The sequence below is a fragment of the Ochotona curzoniae genome, unplaced genomic scaffold (assembly GCF_017591425.1).
Source record: "Ochotona curzoniae isolate NIBS_2020 unplaced genomic scaffold, NIBS_Ocur_1.0 scaffold_4506, whole genome shotgun sequence".
NCBI lineage: Eukaryota > Metazoa > Chordata > Mammalia > Lagomorpha > Ochotonidae > Ochotona > Ochotona curzoniae.
In genome coordinates this window covers 29,809,058-29,830,362 of record NW_024467119.1, presented here as the reverse complement: position 1 = coordinate 29,830,362, position 21,305 = coordinate 29,809,058, and the positions used below count along the sequence as shown (strand labels likewise).

The 21,305-nt window shown below is 42.5% G+C and overlaps 1 protein-coding gene across 1 annotated transcript in view; it reads right to left on the bottom strand.

The window, feature by feature from the left end:
- HERC5 (HECT and RLD domain containing E3 ubiquitin protein ligase 5) overlaps positions 1-17,974 on the bottom strand; it is a 39,290-nt gene extending 21,316 nt beyond the window's left edge. Inside the window, exons 1-12 of the mRNA XM_040967163.1 lie at positions 17,698-17,974; positions 15,815-15,935; positions 15,066-15,142; positions 13,775-13,996; positions 12,256-12,347; positions 11,568-11,698; positions 10,946-11,091; positions 9,567-9,643; positions 7,585-7,688; positions 6,172-6,231; positions 4,409-4,502; positions 1,680-1,869 (exon numbers count right to left, since the gene is read on the bottom strand). Coding sequence (XP_040823097.1) covers positions 1,680-1,869; positions 4,409-4,502; positions 6,172-6,231; positions 7,585-7,688; positions 9,567-9,643; positions 10,946-11,091; positions 11,568-11,698; positions 12,256-12,347; positions 13,775-13,996; positions 15,066-15,142; positions 15,815-15,935; positions 17,698-17,974 — 1,591 coding nt within the window. The remainder of the gene's footprint in view (positions 1-1,679; positions 1,870-4,408; positions 4,503-6,171; positions 6,232-7,584; positions 7,689-9,566; positions 9,644-10,945; positions 11,092-11,567; positions 11,699-12,255; positions 12,348-13,774; positions 13,997-15,065; positions 15,143-15,814; positions 15,936-17,697) is intronic.
- Positions 17,975-21,305: the final 3,331 nt, after the last annotated feature.

The window sequence follows — 21,305 nt, the reverse complement described above, 5'->3', positions numbered from 1 at the left end:
CCCATACACTACAGCACAGTGTAATATTTATCACCAATGCAAAACATGTAATAATAACAACCCTTTCAGTGAATAAATATAATTGTAATAAAAAGTTTAGGTTTTAACCACCTGTAAAAGTTCCTTGCCAGTAACAGAACCAGCTGTGACCTAATTCATCAGTGAAAATCAGACAAAATCAAACTAATCCACATTCCTTCCCTGAATTAAACAGTATAATATGTTAAAAACTATGTTAAGAATGCTTATGACTGTATAACTTGGTTTTTAACTTTTTTTTAAAAAAAAGATGCATTTATTTATTTGAAATGCAGAATGATACAGATAGAAAAGGAAGAAGAAAAGGAGTTGGGGATAGAGATCTTCTTTTCTTTTTAATTATGAAAATTACTCTTTTAAAAGGAGTTAAAAACTAACTGGGGGTAAACATTAAATCTAGCAGGAATATTGGAATGCCTGGGTTGGATTCCAGACTCCAGCTCACGACTCCAACTTTCTGCTAATGCATACCCTGGCAGGCATCAGTGATGGTCAGTAACTGGGCTCCTGCCACCTCCAAGGCAGACTTGGACTGCTATTCTAGCTCTTGGCTCTGCTCCCATTTTGCCCCACATATTTCGAGAGTAAATTAGTGGATGGAAACTTTCTCTGCCTCTCAAATAAGTAATAATTTAAAGAAACTTTAAGGTAGCATTACATCCTTTAAAAAGTTATTTAGATTTCATAAAACAAAGAATGGACCTCCCTGGGTTTAATATATTATGAATGTTAAAAATTCCATCAAAATCTATTCATATCCTTATAATCTGTAGCAGACTGTAAATATACAGAGGAAAAAATAATCTGGATGTGGGATAACCTATAACAAATTTACCTGAATACTTTTAAAAAAGAAGAAGAGGAGTGTGGTGGAGCATTTAAACCCTAGTGGCTAATGCCTGCATTCCCCGTCATCCCCTCAGGGTGCATGGGCTTAATTCCTGGCCCTAGGTTGTAACTGTTTCCCATCAATGTAGACCCTGGAAGCTACGGCTCAGATAAACGGCTCAGATAAACGGGTTCCTGCCACCCATTTGGGAGGTGTGATTTTGCCACTGTGGGGAATGCATCAATGTATGATTTTCCTCTGCTTCTCAAATTAAAAAAGAAGTCCTTTTAATTTGTAAAATATGTATTTTAGGAAAAGTGGAGAAATTAGAATATGGTTTCAACATTAGATTATGGACTTCTGACCAATGTTAAATATGGAAGATGCCATATTCTAAGGTGAGAGACCAAACACTATGAGTGGAATGTTACGTCCTTAACTCACTTTCAAGTAATTCATAAGAGTGAAATAAAATTCACACATGAAGAAAGCATGACAAGTTTATTGGTGCTGTAAAGAGAACATGGGTAATTACTGTACTGTTCTTTCAACTTCTGTGTGAAACTTTTCATAATGAGAAACTGGAGACAAAGGATCTCATGGCCAACATTCCGAGAACTCTAAATAACACACTAGAATAATATAATTTAAATTATCACAGTAAATATCACAGCATCTTTGGAGCAGGCTAAAGCTGCAAGTATAATAGAATACATTCATAATTATATCAACATTACTCTAACTCTGCTAGATGCAGCTTTCCATTGATTAGATGGACACAATCCTTGCAAAAGTGAATCCTCAATCTTACCTAGAACCATTGATGACTGGTCACTCAACTTATAAATAGCATCTGCAAATGGAATCACCAGACTCTCCCAGTTGTTACAAGCATGCATCACAGGGCATTCTGGGAGAATGAAGAAAATTTCCAGGGCTTCTTTGTGTGGAGAATGAACTGGAAGGTTCTTGAGCAAATTATCGCGGAGACAGGTAGTAATCTGTGGTGAGGAAGGATCAGAAACAGGCATTTGAAACTCAGCTGGAAATGGGTGCAACAAGGCACAGAACCAACTGTTTCATTGTACTATGAAATCAGAAGCACCAGTTTTTCAAAAAAACCATGGTGACATCTCATCTGACCTCTTAAATATGAGAAATGTAGACATGTGATAATTCAGTTCCACTGCTAAGACTGAGAAGGAATCCATGTGCAAGAATCACACTGGATGATAGATACAGAATTAATAGGCAGTCCTCTCCATTAATTAGGTGCTATACTCTATCCTCTAGGTCATATTAGCACCACATATTTTTATACCAATAATATGCCACAACCCCTCAAAAGCTAAAAAAAAGTAAAAACCAAAAAACCCAACAAAAAAGCAACAACCCCAATAACACAACACAACACAACACAACACAACGTGGTTTTCTGAGATCCTCTAATAGAGCCACCTGTTTCCACACCAAATTGTCATTTCTAATTCTTCTAATCTTCTAGTTTCCCCAATTCAGAAACAACTATTCAGGTAAAGTTCCAACTGAATTCTGAATTTTGATAATGCCTGTTCAGATATCAGTAACCAACATGTTTAAAAATCAACTATGAAGATAAGCTAGTATTTATAGAGTACTTAGTATTTGCCAGATAATATGCTAGATGATTTACACGTATTGCAAATGTTATTAACAATCTAATTTTACAGATTAAAAAATCTGAACCACTGAGAAATTAAGTTAACTTGCTCAGGGTCACACATCTAAGTGGTGATCTCTTCTGAATGGCTATTAAACCATGATGCCAGCCTCCTCCTATGTGGTTCGGTCCACAGAGTTACACACCACCCTGACAACAGTACTTAGTAAACACCATGGGTCACATCCTGAACCCCACCCCACTCACTACAAACCCCGCAGCAAGAGAGCTGTCCTCCCTGCACTTTCCTGGCCCCCGGGGAATTTCCCTCCACTGCTGGCAGCTGGTGGACTTCACTTGGCTGCATGTGTTCAGCATCCTGAGGCTGTTTCATTGCCCTAATGACAACAATTCATGTAAACCCACCTGCTGTGCACTCAGTGCAAGCCAAGCTCAACAAGAAGGGACATAGTGGGGGCTGAGACACACAGGTCTTTTCACTTACACCTGCACATCTGTGTCTGCACCCAAATAAATCATGAACTTCCAAAGGACAGGGGGTACAACTGTCACCTCTAGTCCTCATTTCAGGACCCACAAGACATGTGCTAAAATGTTTGCCAAATTAAATGAACAAGTACTGAGCGCACACCATGGACTCAGGAGAGAAACAGCACAGGTCTGACCCTGCAAAGTAGCAGAGGGGAAGGAAGGAAGGAGTGCCCCGTGGCTCCATCAGTTGTACACCACGGATTATTTTTCTGATCCAACTAAGGTATAATTAACCAACAGGAGGGCCTGTAGTGATGAACTGATTCTTGCCCTTCCCTTCACAGATTTCAAAACGAATGCGAGTTTTACACAGAGCTAAACTCATCAATGGAAGGATTTCAAAGGAAAATAAGCAGGAACAAATGTTGATGGGAGAGTCCACAGCACAGGTCTTTGCCTAGCATTCCTCAATGTTCAAAAATGTGTCACAAACACATCAATAGGGAGCAGTTTTGTTCTGGGACCCCTCAATAGGCTACAACTCTGCCAGAGTTAGCAGAATTCCCCTCTCCCTTTAAGAGAATAATATATGAGAGATAGAGAGAGAATACTGGAGTGAATATAAAGAATGCTGACTGTAGCAGAGCAACCCTGCAGGCTAAGAAGCTGAGAAGAGGAGGAAGGAGGGTAAGAGCACAGGAGAGGAACAGAGGGTGAGACAGATGAGGGGGGAGCTCTGTGCAAGAAGAGGGAAGATGAAAGAAGGAACCAGAGAGAAAAGAACTGCAAGAAGAACTCAGCCAAGTACTGCCACCCCTAGACAAGTCAGCACATCAGAAAAGGGTAATTTTAACTAGTAAAGGCTGAATCAAGAAGGCTGAAGTGATAAAGAAGGCATCTTTGGGGTATCTGCAAGTGTGGAAAACCTAAAGACTAACAAATTATTAAGACAGGAAGCAACAGTCCCATAAAGAATATTCTAAATCCAGAGCAGAGAAAGATGCCTGACAGAAAAAAACAGAGAGGAAAAATGCAAATTGTCCTTGCTGAAGGGAATGCTCAAATCCTCATTTTTATAATTATATTTAACCACACATGAAGCGTTCTTATTTCAGATCCATAACCATCTACCAAAGCTCTAAGTTGAATATATATCCCCTCCAGAAATACATATGCATATTAGTGTTTTTATGTACAGACCTACTACTCAGATATTTGCAACCAGTGTTATCATTATACCAATTTTTTCACTCTAATCTGGCATATCCTTGAATGTTATGTTTACTTAACCTAGATACACTACAGTCTCAAATTCCCTTAAAACAAAATATTTCTTCTGAAATTTTTGGTTCTTGTAAGAAACGTTCTGGTGTATTTTCTTCTTCAAATAGCAATCTGAGGGCTACCACCGTGTTAGTGATCCAGTCCTTTTGGGTTAGCTCCTTAAAGGCACTTCTTGCTATATTTAAGTCCAAGTGAACAGACGTGGGTTCTACAGCTAGTCTGTAAAATAAAGAGAAATAAAATGGGTAAGCAAACTCAAACAGACACTTGAAGGTGAAGTACCTAATTGTATTATCTACCTAGATGCAACTTTTTTTTCTAGTGTAGTCCCATTTCAGTAAAAGTACCTTGCTTCAACTTTCTAACTCTGGGCCAGCCCCAGCTATAGTAGATAGCTGGGGAATGAACCAGTAGTTAGATCTCTGGCTGGCTGTCCATTTTAGAGTTTAAAACTTTAAAAATTAGCTGTGATAGTTCGTTTAACTATAAATACAACTGAAGATGGAGGAGGAAACATACAGTTATATCTAAGATGTCAAAAACTATCAAGGCTGCACCAACTACAACACTGTAAGATTTTTATTCAGATTTTTTTTTAAATCTAAAATGGACAATCATTAAGTATCTATTTTCCTGTAGAGAAAACATTCACAGAAAAATTATAAAAGTTTATTTTGTTTCTGAAAGAATGTGACTATTTCTTTCAGTTACATAAACTAAAAAAGTGGAGACTAAAAAAGGACTTCAGAATGGTAAATTCTTAGCTCTCCAACAGAAAACTATTAGTGATAAAGGTAAGTATCTTCATGCATGAATGACATTAATGCTGAGATTAATACATTCACTGAATATCTTTATAAAATACTATTTAAAAACAGGAAAAAATGCTTTAAAGAAATATACAAATATTTAAGTAGGATGAAATCAGCTTTTAGCTAATAAAAATGTTAACAACTGTGTTACTTAGCATTAACCGAGTAAGTAAATTGTGCTGGGGGAGCAAGCCTTTGTTCAGCCAGCAGTTAAGACACCCTTACCCCACACCAGTGTGCCTGGGTCCACCCCTGGCTCCGGCCCCTGACTGTAGCTTCCTGCTACAGCAGACCTTGGGAGGCAGCAGAAATGGCTCAAGTAACTGGGTATCTTCTATCCATGGGGAGACCCAGGCTAGCTCCCACCTCTGGACCCAATGAAGCTAGTTCGTGTTCCTCCTCTCAAACAAACGCGTTAAAAACTAGCAAACAGCACAGTGGCACATTAGGTTGCTCTGCGTGAAGTGCCAGCATCCCATATGGGAAGCGGGCTAAGCCCTGGCTGTCCAACTTCCAATCCAGCTCCATGCTGGCCTGGGAAAGCAGCAAAGGATGCTTCAAGGCCTTGGGCCCCTACACCCATGTAGGAGATGTGGAAGCAGCTCTTGAAGCCCAGTTTTGGAATGGCCCAATTCTGGCTGTTGCTATTTGGGGAGTGAACCAGCAGATGTAAGTAAGACCTCTGTCTCCTCTTTCAAGTAAAACGAATAAACTTTTTAAAAAATAATAACAATGACCTTGCCATGGACTCCCCTCAGCTATTAAAATGATGTTGCAGAAAAATTTGAATATAAGATACTAATTAAATAGAAAATAGCGTAAACAACATTTAAAACAGTAAGATCATTCTTTGGTAAAAGAATGCAGAGAAAAACAATATATACTCAAGTGGTTTACTGGGGTCATTTCATTTTTGTTTCGTTTATGTCTGTAGCTTTGACAGAAATTTTCTACAGAAATCACATATTTGCTTTTGTTAAAATACTGATTTCAAAAAGATTAAGCACTTATTCTGCCCTCGAAATTTTTGTTACACTCTTTCACACTATGTGCCACAGATTTTTTATGTATTTTACCTTTGTCTTAAAAAACTTCCAGTCAGGCAAGCAGAAGATGTAAATATCTCTCGAATTTCCCTACATTAGGAATAAGACAGTGGTTAAACCTACTTGTACACTTTAACTCCTTACAGCATGAGATACGATAATAAAACACTTTAAACTTGCCCTCAAAATTGTGCCTTCTGTTTCTTTGCACTAGCTTCTCATCTAAGGTTGCTGTATTTGTCAAATTACTAAATTCTAGTGTCAAACATGAGAAGTAAAGAGACATATGCTTTGAGAAGCCTCAGTGAAATAGGAAAATTCTTGGTCTAGGATATTTTCTTGAACAATCAAAATGTTCTCATGCCACCAACAGTCCCATGCCTTATTTATTTCTGTTCCACTGAAGTAGAAACAAAAATAAATTATCAGAAATTAAACGGGGGATACGCTCAGCTTTATAACTGCATATTATGCATGCAACTGTTTTGTACAACTGTTTTTCCAAAATTAGAGGTTCCTTGTACCCATCTGGGAGACCTGGATGAAGTTGTTGGCTCCTAGTTTCAGATCACTCTAGCTCTAGCCATTATTGCCATGTGGGGAGTGAACCAGTGACTGAAAGTGCATTCTCTAATCACTGTCTCTAGAAATCAGCTGTTCAAATAAAAAAAAAATTAAAAGAAAATTGTCTGAAGGATGTTCCTTGTATGAATGAGTATGCTGTTTATATAGGGTAGAAACCACATGGCTTAAAGTAGAGATGATCCAAAAAAAAAAAAAGTAGGGATTGTCCACCTGTTCGACTGTGAACAGGAAGGACACAAACAAGCAGCTCCAGGTCAAACAGACTGGGAGATGCTGCAGACCACAATTTACCTACACGTACTAAAGGTGAAGGAAGTCTGGCAGTCAAGAACACTGTCCTCATGGAGCCTGCATGCCAGCTGTGACATACATTTCACATGTCAACATGGCTGGGCCACAGTACCCCACATTTGGCCTAACACGAGTAAAGGTGTTTTTGTGCAGCTCTTCTTACAGACTCAACAATGAGAACAGTAGAGATTGAATCAGGCATACAACCCTCTATTCAGGGTAGACTGGGCCACATTCAACCAGTTGAAGGCCTTATGGGGAAAAAGTCAGTTGCCCAAGAAACGCTACTGTGCATGTAAGCACTCTTCCACCCTGCCGGCCAGATGGGCACACTTCAGACTTGCCAACAACCACATCACTGGAACCAAGGCATTACAATAAACAATGTCTCCTTCAGCTGATCTTTCAACTGATTGCAGGCAGAAACATACGCCTCCTGTTCATTCTCTTTCTCTAAAAAATCTTAACAATGGGTGAACATTTGGACACAAAAATCTCCCAGCTCTGTTCTGCAGAATTAGTTTCTGGAAATATTTAAGCACTGTCAGACAAGTGGGATTCACGTACCTTTTTGTATTCTGCCACTGCTTAGTCCCCACATCAGCAATCCATCTCTTTATTGTGCTTTCATTCATTGTAGGAATTTTCCTTCGCAAATTAACATAGGAATTCTGTGAACAAACACAAAGTAAAAAACGGTATTTTAGACACATAAAAATGGATGCCCAGTCAGAAAAGTTATCCTTCAAAAACAAATCATAGACATTCCCAGACAATTACAAGCTGAATTTGGGGGCCCAGTAGCGTGGCCTAGCGGCTAAAGTCCTCATCTTGAATGCGCCAGGATACCATATGGGTGCCGGTTCTAATCCCAGTAACTGCACTTTCCATTCAGCTCCCTGCTTGTGGCCTAGGAAAGCAGGTGAGGACAGCCTTGGGACTCTGCACCTGTGTGGGAGACCTGGAAGAAGTTCCTGGCTCCTGGCTTCAGATCAGCATAGCATCGGCCATTGCGCTCACTTGGGAAGTTAATCATTGGAAGGAAGATCTTCCTCTCTGTCTCTCCTCCTCTCTATAATCTGATTTTCCAATAAATATAAATGAATCTTTAAAAAAAAAACAGTTGAATTTGGGCCCTGCGCCGTGGCCTAGCGGCTGGGGTCCTCGCCTTGGACGCGCCGGGATACCATGTGGGTGCTGGTTCTGGTCCCAGCTGCTCTGCTTCCCATTCAGCTCCCTGCTTATTGCCTGGGAAGGCAGTTGAGGACGGCCCAATGCCTTGGGGCCCTGCACCCACATAGGAAACCCGGAGGAACTCCTGGCCCCTGCACAGCAGCGCAGCGCCAGCCATTGAGGCCACTTGGGGAGTGAAATTTGGACGAAGGATCTTCCTGTCTGTCTCTCCTCCTCTCTGTGTGTCTGACTCTGCAATAAAAACAGGGTAAGTCTTAAAAAAAAAAATAAAAGCTGAATTTATTACCATGAGATATTATCTATGAGATGTGCCAAGAAATTTTTCAAACTGAAGAGATGCTGATAAGTAAAAAAGGAAATACCAGAAGGTACTGAGCTCACTGAGCAGAGAGTAAACTCACACGTCAACTGCCAAATGATATTTGACAAACGTGCTAAGAACACACTCTGGAGAAATGATAGTCTGTTCAATAACTGGTGGCAGGAAATTTTGATATTCACATGTCAAGCAATGAAACTGGGCCCCTATCTTTTTATATATATATATAGTCAAAATGGATTAAAGACCAAAATGTGTAGCACAAATCTACTAAAAGAAAACAAAGCACTTCAGGACACTGCAATGGACAAGAACACTATAGTAAGACTAAAGTGTAAGAAACAAAACCAAAAAAAGGCACTGGGACTTTATCAAACTAAAAAGGTTTAGCTCAGGAAAGGAACCAAATAAACATAATCAGACAACCCAGACAATGGAGGAAAATATTCACAAACTACACAGCAATTGTTGATAATCAGACTACTTAAGAAACTTAACTCATTAGTACAGGAACAAAGAACCCAATCAACAAATGACCACTAGAGATGAACAGACCAGCAGGTACATACAGTTCAAGGCCACAATGAAGCATGGATGCGCTCCAGTTGTTAACCAAGTGAATCACTCATTCACCAGGAACAAGTCTACTGATTCTGGAGTGAAATGTGTAGTTTTGATAATAAAGGGTTAATAATGCCTAGTTAATTCAAAAAAGTCAGGCTCGTGACCTGATTTTGGAATTGGATTCTGGAATCCTTTGGCCTAACATTTAAAATGCTGGTTTGGCGTTGGCTTGATGCCCTCCAATTCCTGACTCCTGCAGATTGCACTTGCAAACCTGGGAAGAGAATGGAAGTCTGAAGAGACTCCTGCCACCCATGTGCGAGACCTGACTGAACTCTTTACTCCTGGGTTTGGTACAGCCCAGTCCCAAATCCTTGTGTGCATTTGGGAGGTAAACCAGTAGACAGAAACTCTCCTTGTCTCTCAAATATGAGAATATCATATTACAGAAAATTCAGATATCTAGATTTACCTTTTTGTCCATCCAGAGCAAAATGCTTTGATTCCCTCCAGCAATCATTATTAATTCCTTTTCTGAGGTTCTACTTTCTGAAAGAATGAAAGTTTAGAAAGCCATTTGGCACAAGCGTACATACTCTGTTTAAACTTCAAGATCCTCTTAAACAGCCATGTCATATTTTTTAGAACAGATTCAGCAAATTTCCCACCAATAAAACACAGCCATATATACTTCATTGTGAAGTCTCGTTGGAAAACACAGGTGGTGATAAAGTTGACATGTGACATCAGCTTAATTCACATAGTTAACATCAATGCCTGTATAAAAAGCACACATACTTAACTGGCTAACTCTTGTTTAGTTTAATTTGGCCTCCATCACTAAAAATCATAATAAAAAGATTTATTCCATGACTATTGGCCATAAAAATATATGTAACTTATGATAAGAACTTAAAGAATAATATATGAATTGCTTAAGGAAATGATTTCTACTGCTGCTTTCTCCAGAAGTGAAAGAATTGTTAGGGTCACTACTATGCTTTCAGAAACATTCAGTGAAAATACCCCACCGCGCTTCTACAGTAGTATTTGAAGGCCTCCAGGCTGAGGTTACATGGGGCACAGTCAAGGGGCTGGCACTGTAGCACACTAAGCTTGTTTCCTGTGATGGAGGCATCCCTTATAGGTGCCGGTTTGGGTCCTAGCTCCTCCACTTCTGCCCCAAGTTACTTGGGCCGCTGCATACACACGGGAGACCTAGCAGAAGCTCCTGGTTCTTGGCTTCTGCCTGACCCAGTGCTGGCCACTGTAGCCATGTGGGGAGTGAGCCAGCAGATGAAAGATTTTTCTCTCTTTGCCGCTCCTTCTCCCCTTCTGTAACAGTGCCTTTAAAACAAATAAATCAATCTTTAAACTACATCCCTCTCTCTAGCTCGACTGCACAATCCCAAAACTGTAACAAAGATAGGTAAGCAAACACAGTAAGTGCTGAACAGTTACAGGACCTGATATGTGCCAGTTGCCCCTCATTCTAAGAATTTTACACACCATGGACCAATTTATCCACAGAAAACCAGTCACCATGGAATTACTGAATTCCCTGCAAACTGCAATCAAAGCTGCATGTGCTTCTGAATCCAGTCTATTTTCTTTTATTGCCACTCAAATACACAATAATTCTATTCTGAAGGAGTAACACCAAACTAATAGTTATTTTGACTTGAGAGGCTATCTCCAATCTTTTACACTGCTTACAGGTTAGAAAAAATGAAACCAATGTTTAGACAAGCTCCCTTCACAGTCATCAAGGCTTTCCTTGACAGATTATTACATGTAATTGCTTTCTCTAACAAGGTGTTATGTCAAATCCTTTGTGCCTATGAAAATTACCAAATTTGAGTTCTCCATTGGGTGACAGTTTCATGGGGCGTGGTATCAGCTGATTCTGTGTCCCACGGCTTCCCAGTTGTCCTTCTTTTCCAGAACCAAAGGAAAAGACCTTTCCCAAACCAGCAGCATAGGCAAGTGTGTGCCATCTATGAAATACAAGCACATGCAGTCGTTCACTAATTATCTTTGGTGGGGAAAGTATCCTGGACCGCCCAGTAAGAATGAACCTTGTGATCCAGCTCTCTTCTATAAGCTGCTTCCCATCTGGAAAACCAAGACACCACTGTGTGGCTACAAGATTTTCGAACGCCACCCCCCCATCCCTTCCCCAAGTCTACTACTGCAGATCCCGAAGACACACTTTAATAAGCAGTGTCCCATCTGTTGAGAATAAACACCTCCCCTTGGCTCCTACCATTTTCTCATGCGTCAGCTTGAGCCACCTCTTCTTGGCAGTCATTAAGTCAGTCCACCACTCACTTCCCCTCTCCGTCTGCACTGGTGTGCAGCAGAGAAACCCGCCTTGTCCAAATAGAAGTCTGGCCTTTGACCCCAGGAACTGGACAGTTATTGCCAAACCCTTGGAATTTCCCACGTGCCAAAAGAGCTCTTGACAACTCACCTCCCACATACTATCTGGGTCACTCTCTTCCCAACAAGCTCAGTCACCAATCGGGGTTTTAGTTCATTCCGCTTTGAGTTGTGACCAAGTTGTCCACATTTTCCAGCGCCAAAAGTAAATAGCTTCCCATCCTAAGGAGAGGGAACTTCATGTCAGATGCTGAAGAAATTCAAATCCAGGGACTGGCATGATGGCTCAGCTGGCTAATCCTCAAAAAGTGCCAGCATCCCCTATGGGTGCTGGTTCATGGCCCACTGCTCCACCATTCATCTCCCTGCTTATGGCCTGTGAAGGCAATGGAGGATGGTCAAGTTATTGGGCCCCTAAACCCACGTGAGAGACCTGAAGAAGCTCCTGGTTTCGGACTGGTTCAGCTCCAGCCATTGTGGGCATTTAGGGAGTGAACCAGTAGAGGCAAGAACTTTCTATTTCTCTTTCTCCCTGTAAATCTGCCTTTCCAATAAAAATAAATAAATCTTAAAAGAAAAAAAAAATAAAAGAAATCCAATCCAAGGTTCTGTGTCACCTAGTAACAGTTTCAAACAAGAGCCAAGGGCAACACTCCGACTGCCAGGGGTCAGCACTCATGGGTAAGGGATGGCCTTTCTCTCCTGGGAAGCACAAACTGCCCACCCACACCAGGTGTTCTCACAGTTGCAGGGTCACACAAAGCCAATAACACACCCACCTGTGTGAGCAGGACAGTGTGGGAACCTCCACAAGCCACAAACTCAATTTTCTGGTTGTCCAGTGCTTCAATGAGGCAAGGGGAATCTTCATCTATACAAGGGAAAAACAGCTGCAATGACAGTTGTCTCAGGGAGACTAGAAAAGCTCAAGGTCTTTAGGCCCAACTTGTAGGCCAAAAGATGGGCATGTGGTAACAACCAAGAGGGTCACTTTGAGAGGTATCCCCTGTGAAAAGCCCAGGCTGTTTCATAGAGCCTGGGCTTCTCTTTCCAACCTGGCCTGATTTCACATTAAGTGCACCTCCCCTGCTATACGCAATTCCAGCTGGAATGAGAGCTAACCAAGTTTCTTTCCTTTTAAACACCACAGTATCCTTTGCTCACACTTCTTTTTATGGTTACTTTTCAGTTCAAGCACTTTCACTTTTCCCTATTCAGAATATCTTTCTAACACTGAGTTATAGGTTATCCCCGCATAATCAACGTGGGCCCGTGTCAAGGAGACATGCAGGGTTGGGTCAATGACCCAGGGTGACACAGACTGAGTTATCATAGCTGGAGAAAAGCAGCAGAGGGGGCTGTACCTATGAACCCTTGTATATACTGTCTGGGGCCATGAGAAATGCTGCCATCTGCTCTGAAGTGGTGGAGTTCAATAATGGGAACCACAAGTTAATGTGTTTTATAGATATAACACCTTTGAGAAAAGGATCAGGGCAGGTGAGATTTCTAAGTAAGAATGGTTTACTCTCCTTTTCTAAGAACAAAATTACAATATGCTTTAAATGCAAAGGCACTTGGAGGTCACCTCATTCAAACTTGTCACTTTCCAAAACAAGAAACTATGGTCTAGGAACAATTTAAGAGACTGGCAGGGGCCTGAAGTTATTTAACTGAGAAGTGTGAAATGGGAGCCAACATTCTGATATAACAAGCTAAACTGCTACTTGTGATACTAGCATTCCATACTGGAGACCTGGTTCAAGTTCCAGTTGCTTCACTTCAGATAAAGTTCCTTGTTAGTGCACCTAGGAAGACAGTGTATGCTGGCCGGAAAACTCGGGCCCCTGCCACCCACATGGGAAATCTAGATGGAATTCCTGGCCCCTGGTTTAGCTTGACCCAGACCTGGCTAGGGAGTGAACCAACAGAAGCAAAATATCTCTATCCATCTCTGCTGCTCTGCCTTCCAATTAAATCAACCTTAAAAACAAAGAAAAACAAAAATCAAAAAACAAAACAAAACAAAAAATCAGAAAGTGGGTGTCAGCAGCCAGGTGTTGTGATGCTTTCCCACCTTCTGCACTGTCTTGAAACAGGTCTCACCCACAGCAACAACATCCACACTGCCCTCAGCCCTGGACTGACTGCTCCGAGCATGGACATGATCAAGAACAGCAGTGACTGTCCAGGGAAGACGGAACCATTTTCCCCTTTGACAAGAAGGTCTATATTAAATCATTTCTTATTGAACAAACATATTTGCTGAGAAATCAAATTTAAAAACATGTTCCATACTCTGAGTGTGGCCCAAGCCTAGTTGCCCCATATCATTTTTTCCCCAGGAGTAGGTATTTCCGGCCATGGATAAGGCCATGCTGTGGGCTTCTCCCGCAGAGATCTGAAGCAGGGGGACTCCAGCGAGGTGCTCCACAATCTGTGGGACAGGGACTGAGGGACACATCTCTCCAATTCCGAGCTGGCCATGCAAGTTCTGTCCCCAGGCAAAAAGCTCCCCACCTTGACATAAACAAAGAAAATGCAGCATTAGTCACTGTAAACGGCAACAGACATTACCCAGGGCATGCTGCACTAGGCCCAGCATAATGCTACAGCATCTCACAAGCTCGCCAACGACACTCTTAGATCCCACTTTTTTTTTTTTGGTTTGGCTCAAAAAATATACAGAATCTGTGCTGTAGCTACACGTTTTTATTTTCTTTCACCTCAAGAAGTAGAATGAAGCTACTTAAACATTTCAGAGTCAGGAAATTCTCACCTTATGAAATCCACAGGACGAGTCTATGCAAAACAGAAATCTCTTGAAAAACAAAACCTAAAACTATATGCCTGAAGATCCCAAGTAAACACCTTATAATTCACTTGGGGGAATTGAACTTTCTGACATTTAAATGTATCATGATGTGGTAAGCATGGCATATGTAGAAAATCTAGTATTTATCTTTTTTCCTCCTTCCAATAAACTTAAGGTTAACAGTAAAAAAAAATTTACTTGGGGGGCAGCTATTGTGGGTCCCTGTCACCCTCAAGAAAGACCTGAATTGAATTCCTGGTCCCCAGCTTGGGTGAGCCTCATCCCTAGAGGCTGCCAGGAAGTGCCCCAGCTGCTAAGAAGTCTCTCTGTTGCTGTCTTTTCAAAATAAAAAAAACAACAACAAAAAAAATACAAAAACCATTAAAGCACAATTGGGAGACTTTGAGCTACTACCACAGGAGTGAGAAGTATGCTAAGCAAAAGGGAAAATGTTCTGTGAAAATGCTGGCGGAGGCCTGGACCAAATTAGAAGCAGAACTGCTTTGGTTTTCCAGGAAAATCTGTTTATCTCCTATTTGCAAAATAAAAACATGGAATGAAACACAGAAAAGATGATTTTTGGAAAACTAAAGATTTCACAGATCCAAAAATTTTCTCCCTTATTTTGTGTCACCTATGAACTGTGTGCTCTGACCACGTCAAATTCCATACAGTATTTCTACCCAGTTACAAGTGAAGCACATAAATTCCTACTGTTCTACACATATATATGCTTACCACATATTAAAGGCAATTAATATAGCAGAAAAGTACCTTTTGATAGTGCAAGAGAATGATAATCTCCACATGTGATCTGAATTATAATTTTTTCTTGTAAAATACTTTGAAACCTGATAAAACAAAATATATTTTATCTCAATCACCATAATGAAAGCCACAATACAGACGCCAGAATCACTAACCGCATTTAATTAGGAATGGACCTCAAGAAAAAGCTTCAAGTGTGTTGTTCACCTTCAATGCATCTAGAAGTATAAAAATACTGTAATATCCTGAATAGCAAGCATAACATAATTGCAATAAGATACCTCTGAAAGATTCTTACACAATTTCACAGTACAGGAATAAATACAAGGCTAAAATAAGCTCTAACTCACATGCTCTACAGGGTAAAAAAAGTCTTACAAACTGTTCCATGACAATGCATTTTCTTTTCTAGGTTGAAAATTTTTCATTTCTGGAACTTCACTCTTCAGGATCATTGTGAGGAACAAGCAAGTTATTGTTGTGCAACCCTAATTTGGAGCTCGGAGGACCAGTGAAGGATTTTTTTCAAATACCAAAATAACACACAAGATAACTGCCCTAGGGCACACAATGGTTTGTGGCACACTGTTGGACTTCACTGGTCAGTTCTAAATTCAGCATTAGCAAAGACGCTGATTATACTGTATTAACGGTGAGACAAGAACCATAGAAAGCAGCATTTTCCTACAAAAGTTACTCCTACTCTTTGTGTGAAATTACAACCATTTTTAACCAGAGAAAAAGCAATTCCCTACCTTGCATGTTCTATGCTGTAGTTGTACTCAAATGGCTTTCCATCTGAGGATAGAATCAGCAGGTGCTCAGCGCCTTGGTCCATGGAATGGATCTTCATTTTTCTTCCTAACTTAATGCACTCTGTGGAGCAAATCCAACCAGGAACCATTATCTCTTTACTGATCACCCCCTATTATTAGTGGCTTTGTTAGAACACTAGATACCATCCATAAGCAGACAACCTTTGAGTTAACACAAACTTCCCTTTTAAGAAATCCAAATATGCAAAGCAAAGAGGGAATGACATTTGTCTTGCCAATAAATTTTCTTTTTACATTTGAAAAGCACAGATTCATACTTTGATATAAAGGCAACATTCTTGAAATAACCAGATACACATTTATTTTTTGGCTTCTGTTTAGTGAGTTAAGACAGAGAAACCAAATTCGAAAGAAATGAATGGTCTATAGGATCTCCAAAGGTAAGTAAGGCTTTAGCACAACTAATTCATTTCAAAACACTGGATATATCTGAGACACCTTAACCTATTTAACTCTTCCTGCAAATTAAGAAGCTGAAACAAAAACAGCCTGGTAATGCTAAATGGTCACACAAAATAATGCTTATTGAAATAGTATTTCATAGTGGTTGCAAAGATGAGTAACTCGAGAAATGATATTGGGACACCTAGCTAGCACCTTGGGAAAAACAAATCTAAATCCACTCATCTCCTTAAACCAGAGTGAGCTCCATACATGCTCCAAATCCCAAGTATCATAGAAGATCTCTCCCTCTCTACCTCTCTTTTCAGATGATTTTTTTTAAAAAAATATATTACTGTCTTTAGAAATTAACATGAAGAAAAAGTCAGAGTGTAGATGGTTTAACAACACAACAGCAACAACAAAACCCAACACTCCTGAAAGTAAAAATTTGATTAACTATATAAAGAAGGCTTAAATTGTGCACAATGAAAAATTGCACCTATGAAAGGCAAGTTGAAAAAAAAAATGACAACACACGACGGGCAAGGGCAATTGTTATTCTATATTCAAATATTCAAAGATGAACGACTCACACTTTACGAAGCTAAGCATAACTAAGAAGAGGCAGTTTACCACACAGTCCAAAGAGCCACCAGAGGAGCGCAAAGATCCCCGACTCCACTCCAGTTAAACGCCAACCATGAAATACCCACTTCTGTGCCCCTCAGATGGGCAGCATTAGAAAGATGTGTGAATGTACCGCGGGCTCCCCTCCATAAAATACTCCCCCGCAGATCCTAAGTACACGCCGAGATTCGCTTCTGGAAAGTGAACCCCAAGGCCAACCAAGCCGGGAGGAAGGGACAAGAGGAGAGTAGCCCTACAAAACAATGGCGGGAAACTCAACTGGGAACAGCAGCTGACCGTCGGGGCGGGGGTGATGGGGTGAGGGTGGGGGAGGGGTGTGGGGGGGCACCGCCTCGCCCCTCGCCGCAGGCACCGGAGAACCCCGTGCTCAGGAGGAGCGCTCAGGTGCGCGGCCCCGCGAAACTACCCGAGCCCGGAGCTCCCCTGCCCGTGGCGACCACCGACGGGCCCCGCTCCCCGAGAGCCCCCCGGGGCTCCTCTGCCCGTGTGGCCCAACACTAGGACCTCGGCGTCCAGGGTCCACGCCCCGAGCGGCCCTCGGAACTCTCCCCTGCCCGTTCGGGGCCCTCGGTGCCAGGCCGCCTCTGGGGTCGGCACCTCACGAAGCCTTCGGAACTCTCCCCTGCCCGTGGGACCACCGCCCCGGCCCCAGTGCCCGTCGAGTCCAGGGTTATCGCCCTGAGGAGCCGTCGGGCTCTCCCCTGCCCGTGGGACCACCGCCCCGGCCCCGGGGACCCCACCCCGCTCGCCTCTCCCGGGGCCCTACTCACTGGGCTTCCTGGCGCCGTCGCGGTCCGCAGGCAACGGGTGGACCTCGACGCCGGCCCCGCCGCGCTCCAGCACCACCAGGCGCCCCAGCCTGCAGCACACCTGGCGCGTCGTCTCCAGCCTCCGGAGCAGCGCGCTGCGGAGGCCCGCGGCGCCGGGGAAGAGCCAGAGCGGCCAACCCGACGACTCTTTGAAGCGGGACTCGGCGGGTCGGGTCGGGACCGGACCGGGCGACGGACGCGCGTGGCCCCGCGACTTTCTCGAAGTCTTCGGCTCCATGGCCGCCGGGACTGGAGGTGACGAGAAAACGTCGGACGCCCTGAGGCGCTGCGTGGCGAAACCCGAGCGCGGCGGCGTCGAGGAGCCGCAGTTTGCGCTCCTCCGACCCTGCACACCACGCCGGGGCTCCCCGCGTGCCGCTCGAGGGGCGGGGCCGGCGGGACCCCTGAGTAGCGAAACTGAGGGGGAAAAAAAGACACAGAAAGGCCTCGGGGAGGGAAAGAGGCTCGGAGGATGAGGGAGCGGCGTGGAGGGCGGTCGCGAGGCGCGGAGGAGGCCGCGGGGGGCCGGCGGAACTGGCGGTCGCGGGCGGCCTTTTGAGGAGAGGCGGCGTTTCCGCTAGGTGGCGCGCCGACGCGGGGCGACGGCGGGAGATTTCTAGGGAACCCCGGGATGGGAACTTGGAATCCGACGTGTGCGTGCGCAGCGTTCCGTGGCGGGCTGGAGGCCCGAGCCACGGAGAAACTGAGGAGATCCCGCAGGGTCCTCCCCTTCGACGCCGCTGCCGCCGCCACACGCCCGCCTGAGTGTCCGAGAGACGGTGCTGCTCAGCCGCGTCCTCTTACCTCGGCCTTTTCGAGAACTTCTAGCTCCATAGCCTTCGACCCCGCCCCCACCTTAGCGTAGAGCTTTGAGGTTTTCCTGCCGACGTTCCCTGTTAGTGTTCCATTGTATGCATCCGCCACAGTTGATTGCTCTTTTCACCAGTTTGTGGGCTTTGTTTGTCCTCTCCGGAGGCTTTTGTCTACCAAGAATAAAGCTGCTGTGAAAATTAATTCCTGTGTCCTGGACAGGAATTTTTGTTTGTCGGTAGAAGTAGAATTGCTGGGTCTGGGAGACCCAACACCTTTATCGGAAACTGCCAAGCGTTTCCAAAGTGCTGTACCTCCTTGCATTCCCTCCAGTCACGTAGAAGAGCTTGGGTCACTCACTTTTTTTGAGCACGGTTGCCTTTGGCTTTTTTTTTAGTTTAGCGATTCTAGTAGTGGTATTATTTAGATTTTAACTTATTTTTTATGACTAATGATGTTTAGAATTTTTGTAAAATGCATATTGGCAGTATCTGCCCATTAATTTGATGGCTTGACTTATTATGTTGTGGTTGATTACCTGTTTCAGTTATTTATTCTATATCATGTCCTTTATTAGAGATATGATTTTTTTCTGAAGATCACGGACTTGTACATTTATTTTGAATGTCAGAGTTACAGAGAGAGGGGAAGAAACAGTCTTCCATGTGCTTTTTCAGTCCCCAGGTGGCTGGACTGTCAGGCAGCAGCCAGGAGCCAGGAGCTCCTTTCAGGTCTCCCACGTGGGTGTGGGCACAGGAACTAGGGCCATCTTCTGCTGCTTTCCCAGGGACATTAGCAGGAGCTGGATTAGAAGCGGAGCAACCAGGGCACAATTTGGTGTCTATACGGGGCTGTCAGAGTCCCAGGCAGCAGTGTTGCATGCTATGCCACAACAAAGGCCCTTAGATATTAAAAAGTCTGTGGCTTGCTTTTTCATCTTACGTGCCTTTGGAGAACTAGAAGTTTTCGTTTTGCTGCAGTGAATGCATTTTTTTTTTTCTTTTGTGAAGCTCTTGCCTTTATGTCTCAGTCCTCTTTAAAAAATCTTCCCTGAACATGAGGTTACACAATATTTTTTGTTTAGAAATTTCATAGTTTTAGGACTTTGTTGTGTTTCAATTGAATTATTCTTCCTAGTGTGAGGTAGGTGTGTAGAGGTTCATATTTTTTTTCCTGTTGGATTTCCGGTGATTCCTGGTTGCCTTTCTTCATTGAATTGCCTTGGTGCCTGTCAAAATTCAGTTGCATACACGCTTGGATTTCTTTCTGGATTTTTACTTCTGTCCATTTATTTATATGTCTATTTTTTACCTGAATACCACCACTGTCTTATTTCATGTAGATTCAAAGCCAGTTCCAAAAATCAGTTCATAAGTTATTCTAACATTTTTTAAAACAGTATTGCTTGGGTTATTCTTGATCCTTTGCTTCTGCTTGTATATGTTTGGATCATTTCTTGATTTCTATAAAAAAAACTGCTGATATTTTGTTTGCGATTGCATTCAATTAGGTCAGCTTAAGAAGAAATTACTCTTTTTTTTTGTCCATGAGCATGGTATATTAATTTAAAGCATATTTAGTTTCTTTCAGCACTGTTACTTTTCAGTGTATAAATGTATTTTGCTAAATTTACCCTCACTTTTGAATATTGCAAATGTTATCAAATTCGTGATATTTTCAGTATGTAGAAACAATTTTTATATAATGATGATCTTGAATCCTAAGACCTTTCTATATTTACTTACTATTTCTGGTAGCTTTTCTGAGATTCATCTATGTAACTGATATTGTAGTTCACCAATAAGTTCACCTCTTCCTGTGCTACCTATATTCCTCTTCTCCTTTTCCTTGTTCTAATCTATACCCTGAAACCTCTGGTAAAATGTTGAATAACGGTGATGAGTGAGAGTCATACTTATTTTCTATTGCCAGTGAGTACAAGGGTACTTGAGTCCTTCTAGTCCTGGTTTACTAAGCATATGTCCTCATGAGTCAGTGTCCAGTTTCGTCCATTTTCTTTGCCGCCTATACTGAAGTAAAGCAGTAACTTTCCTTTTCTATTCAGAGATGAAATACAGCTGATTTCAGATGTCTTTATGGCCTCTACTTTGGTCCTGAGACATTGGCCTTTCTAAGTTTTGTCAGATATTTTTGATATGTTAAGCGTTTTTTGATATGTAAATGATTTTTTGTGTCCATGTACATGAAAATTTGTAGTTATTCATCCTTTGTAGTATCTTTCCCTAATTTGGATATTAGGATAATGCTGGTATCATAGAACTAACTGGCAGATGTTGCCCCTTCCCCTGTAAGAACGGGACCTGGGGCAGGCATTTGGAGCAGCAGTTTGTGTGTTGCTCGGGATTTCTGCAGCAGAGTGCCCACTCGTGCGTGCCCTGGGAAGCAGCACATCTCCGTGCGGGAGATCTGGATTGAGCTGAGATCATTGTCTCAACCTGGTCCACCTCTGGCTTTTATGGGCACTAAGGGGTGAACCAGTAGATGGAATCAATCAATCAATCAATCGATATGTCTCCTCCTTTGGCTTTCAAATAAAATATAAATAAATACATACATAAATAAATACGTCCTAGTTCTTCCTTTGTGGGAGATCTTCCCTGAATCTCTGCCTGCTTAGCCTATCTGGGAGGTGGTGGGCACGCAACACACCATGTCCCCAGGGGAATCCCCTGATAGTGGTTTCAGCTAACCGAGACCTCAACCTGGTCTGTTCACTTGGCATGAAGCGAGAGCAGTGG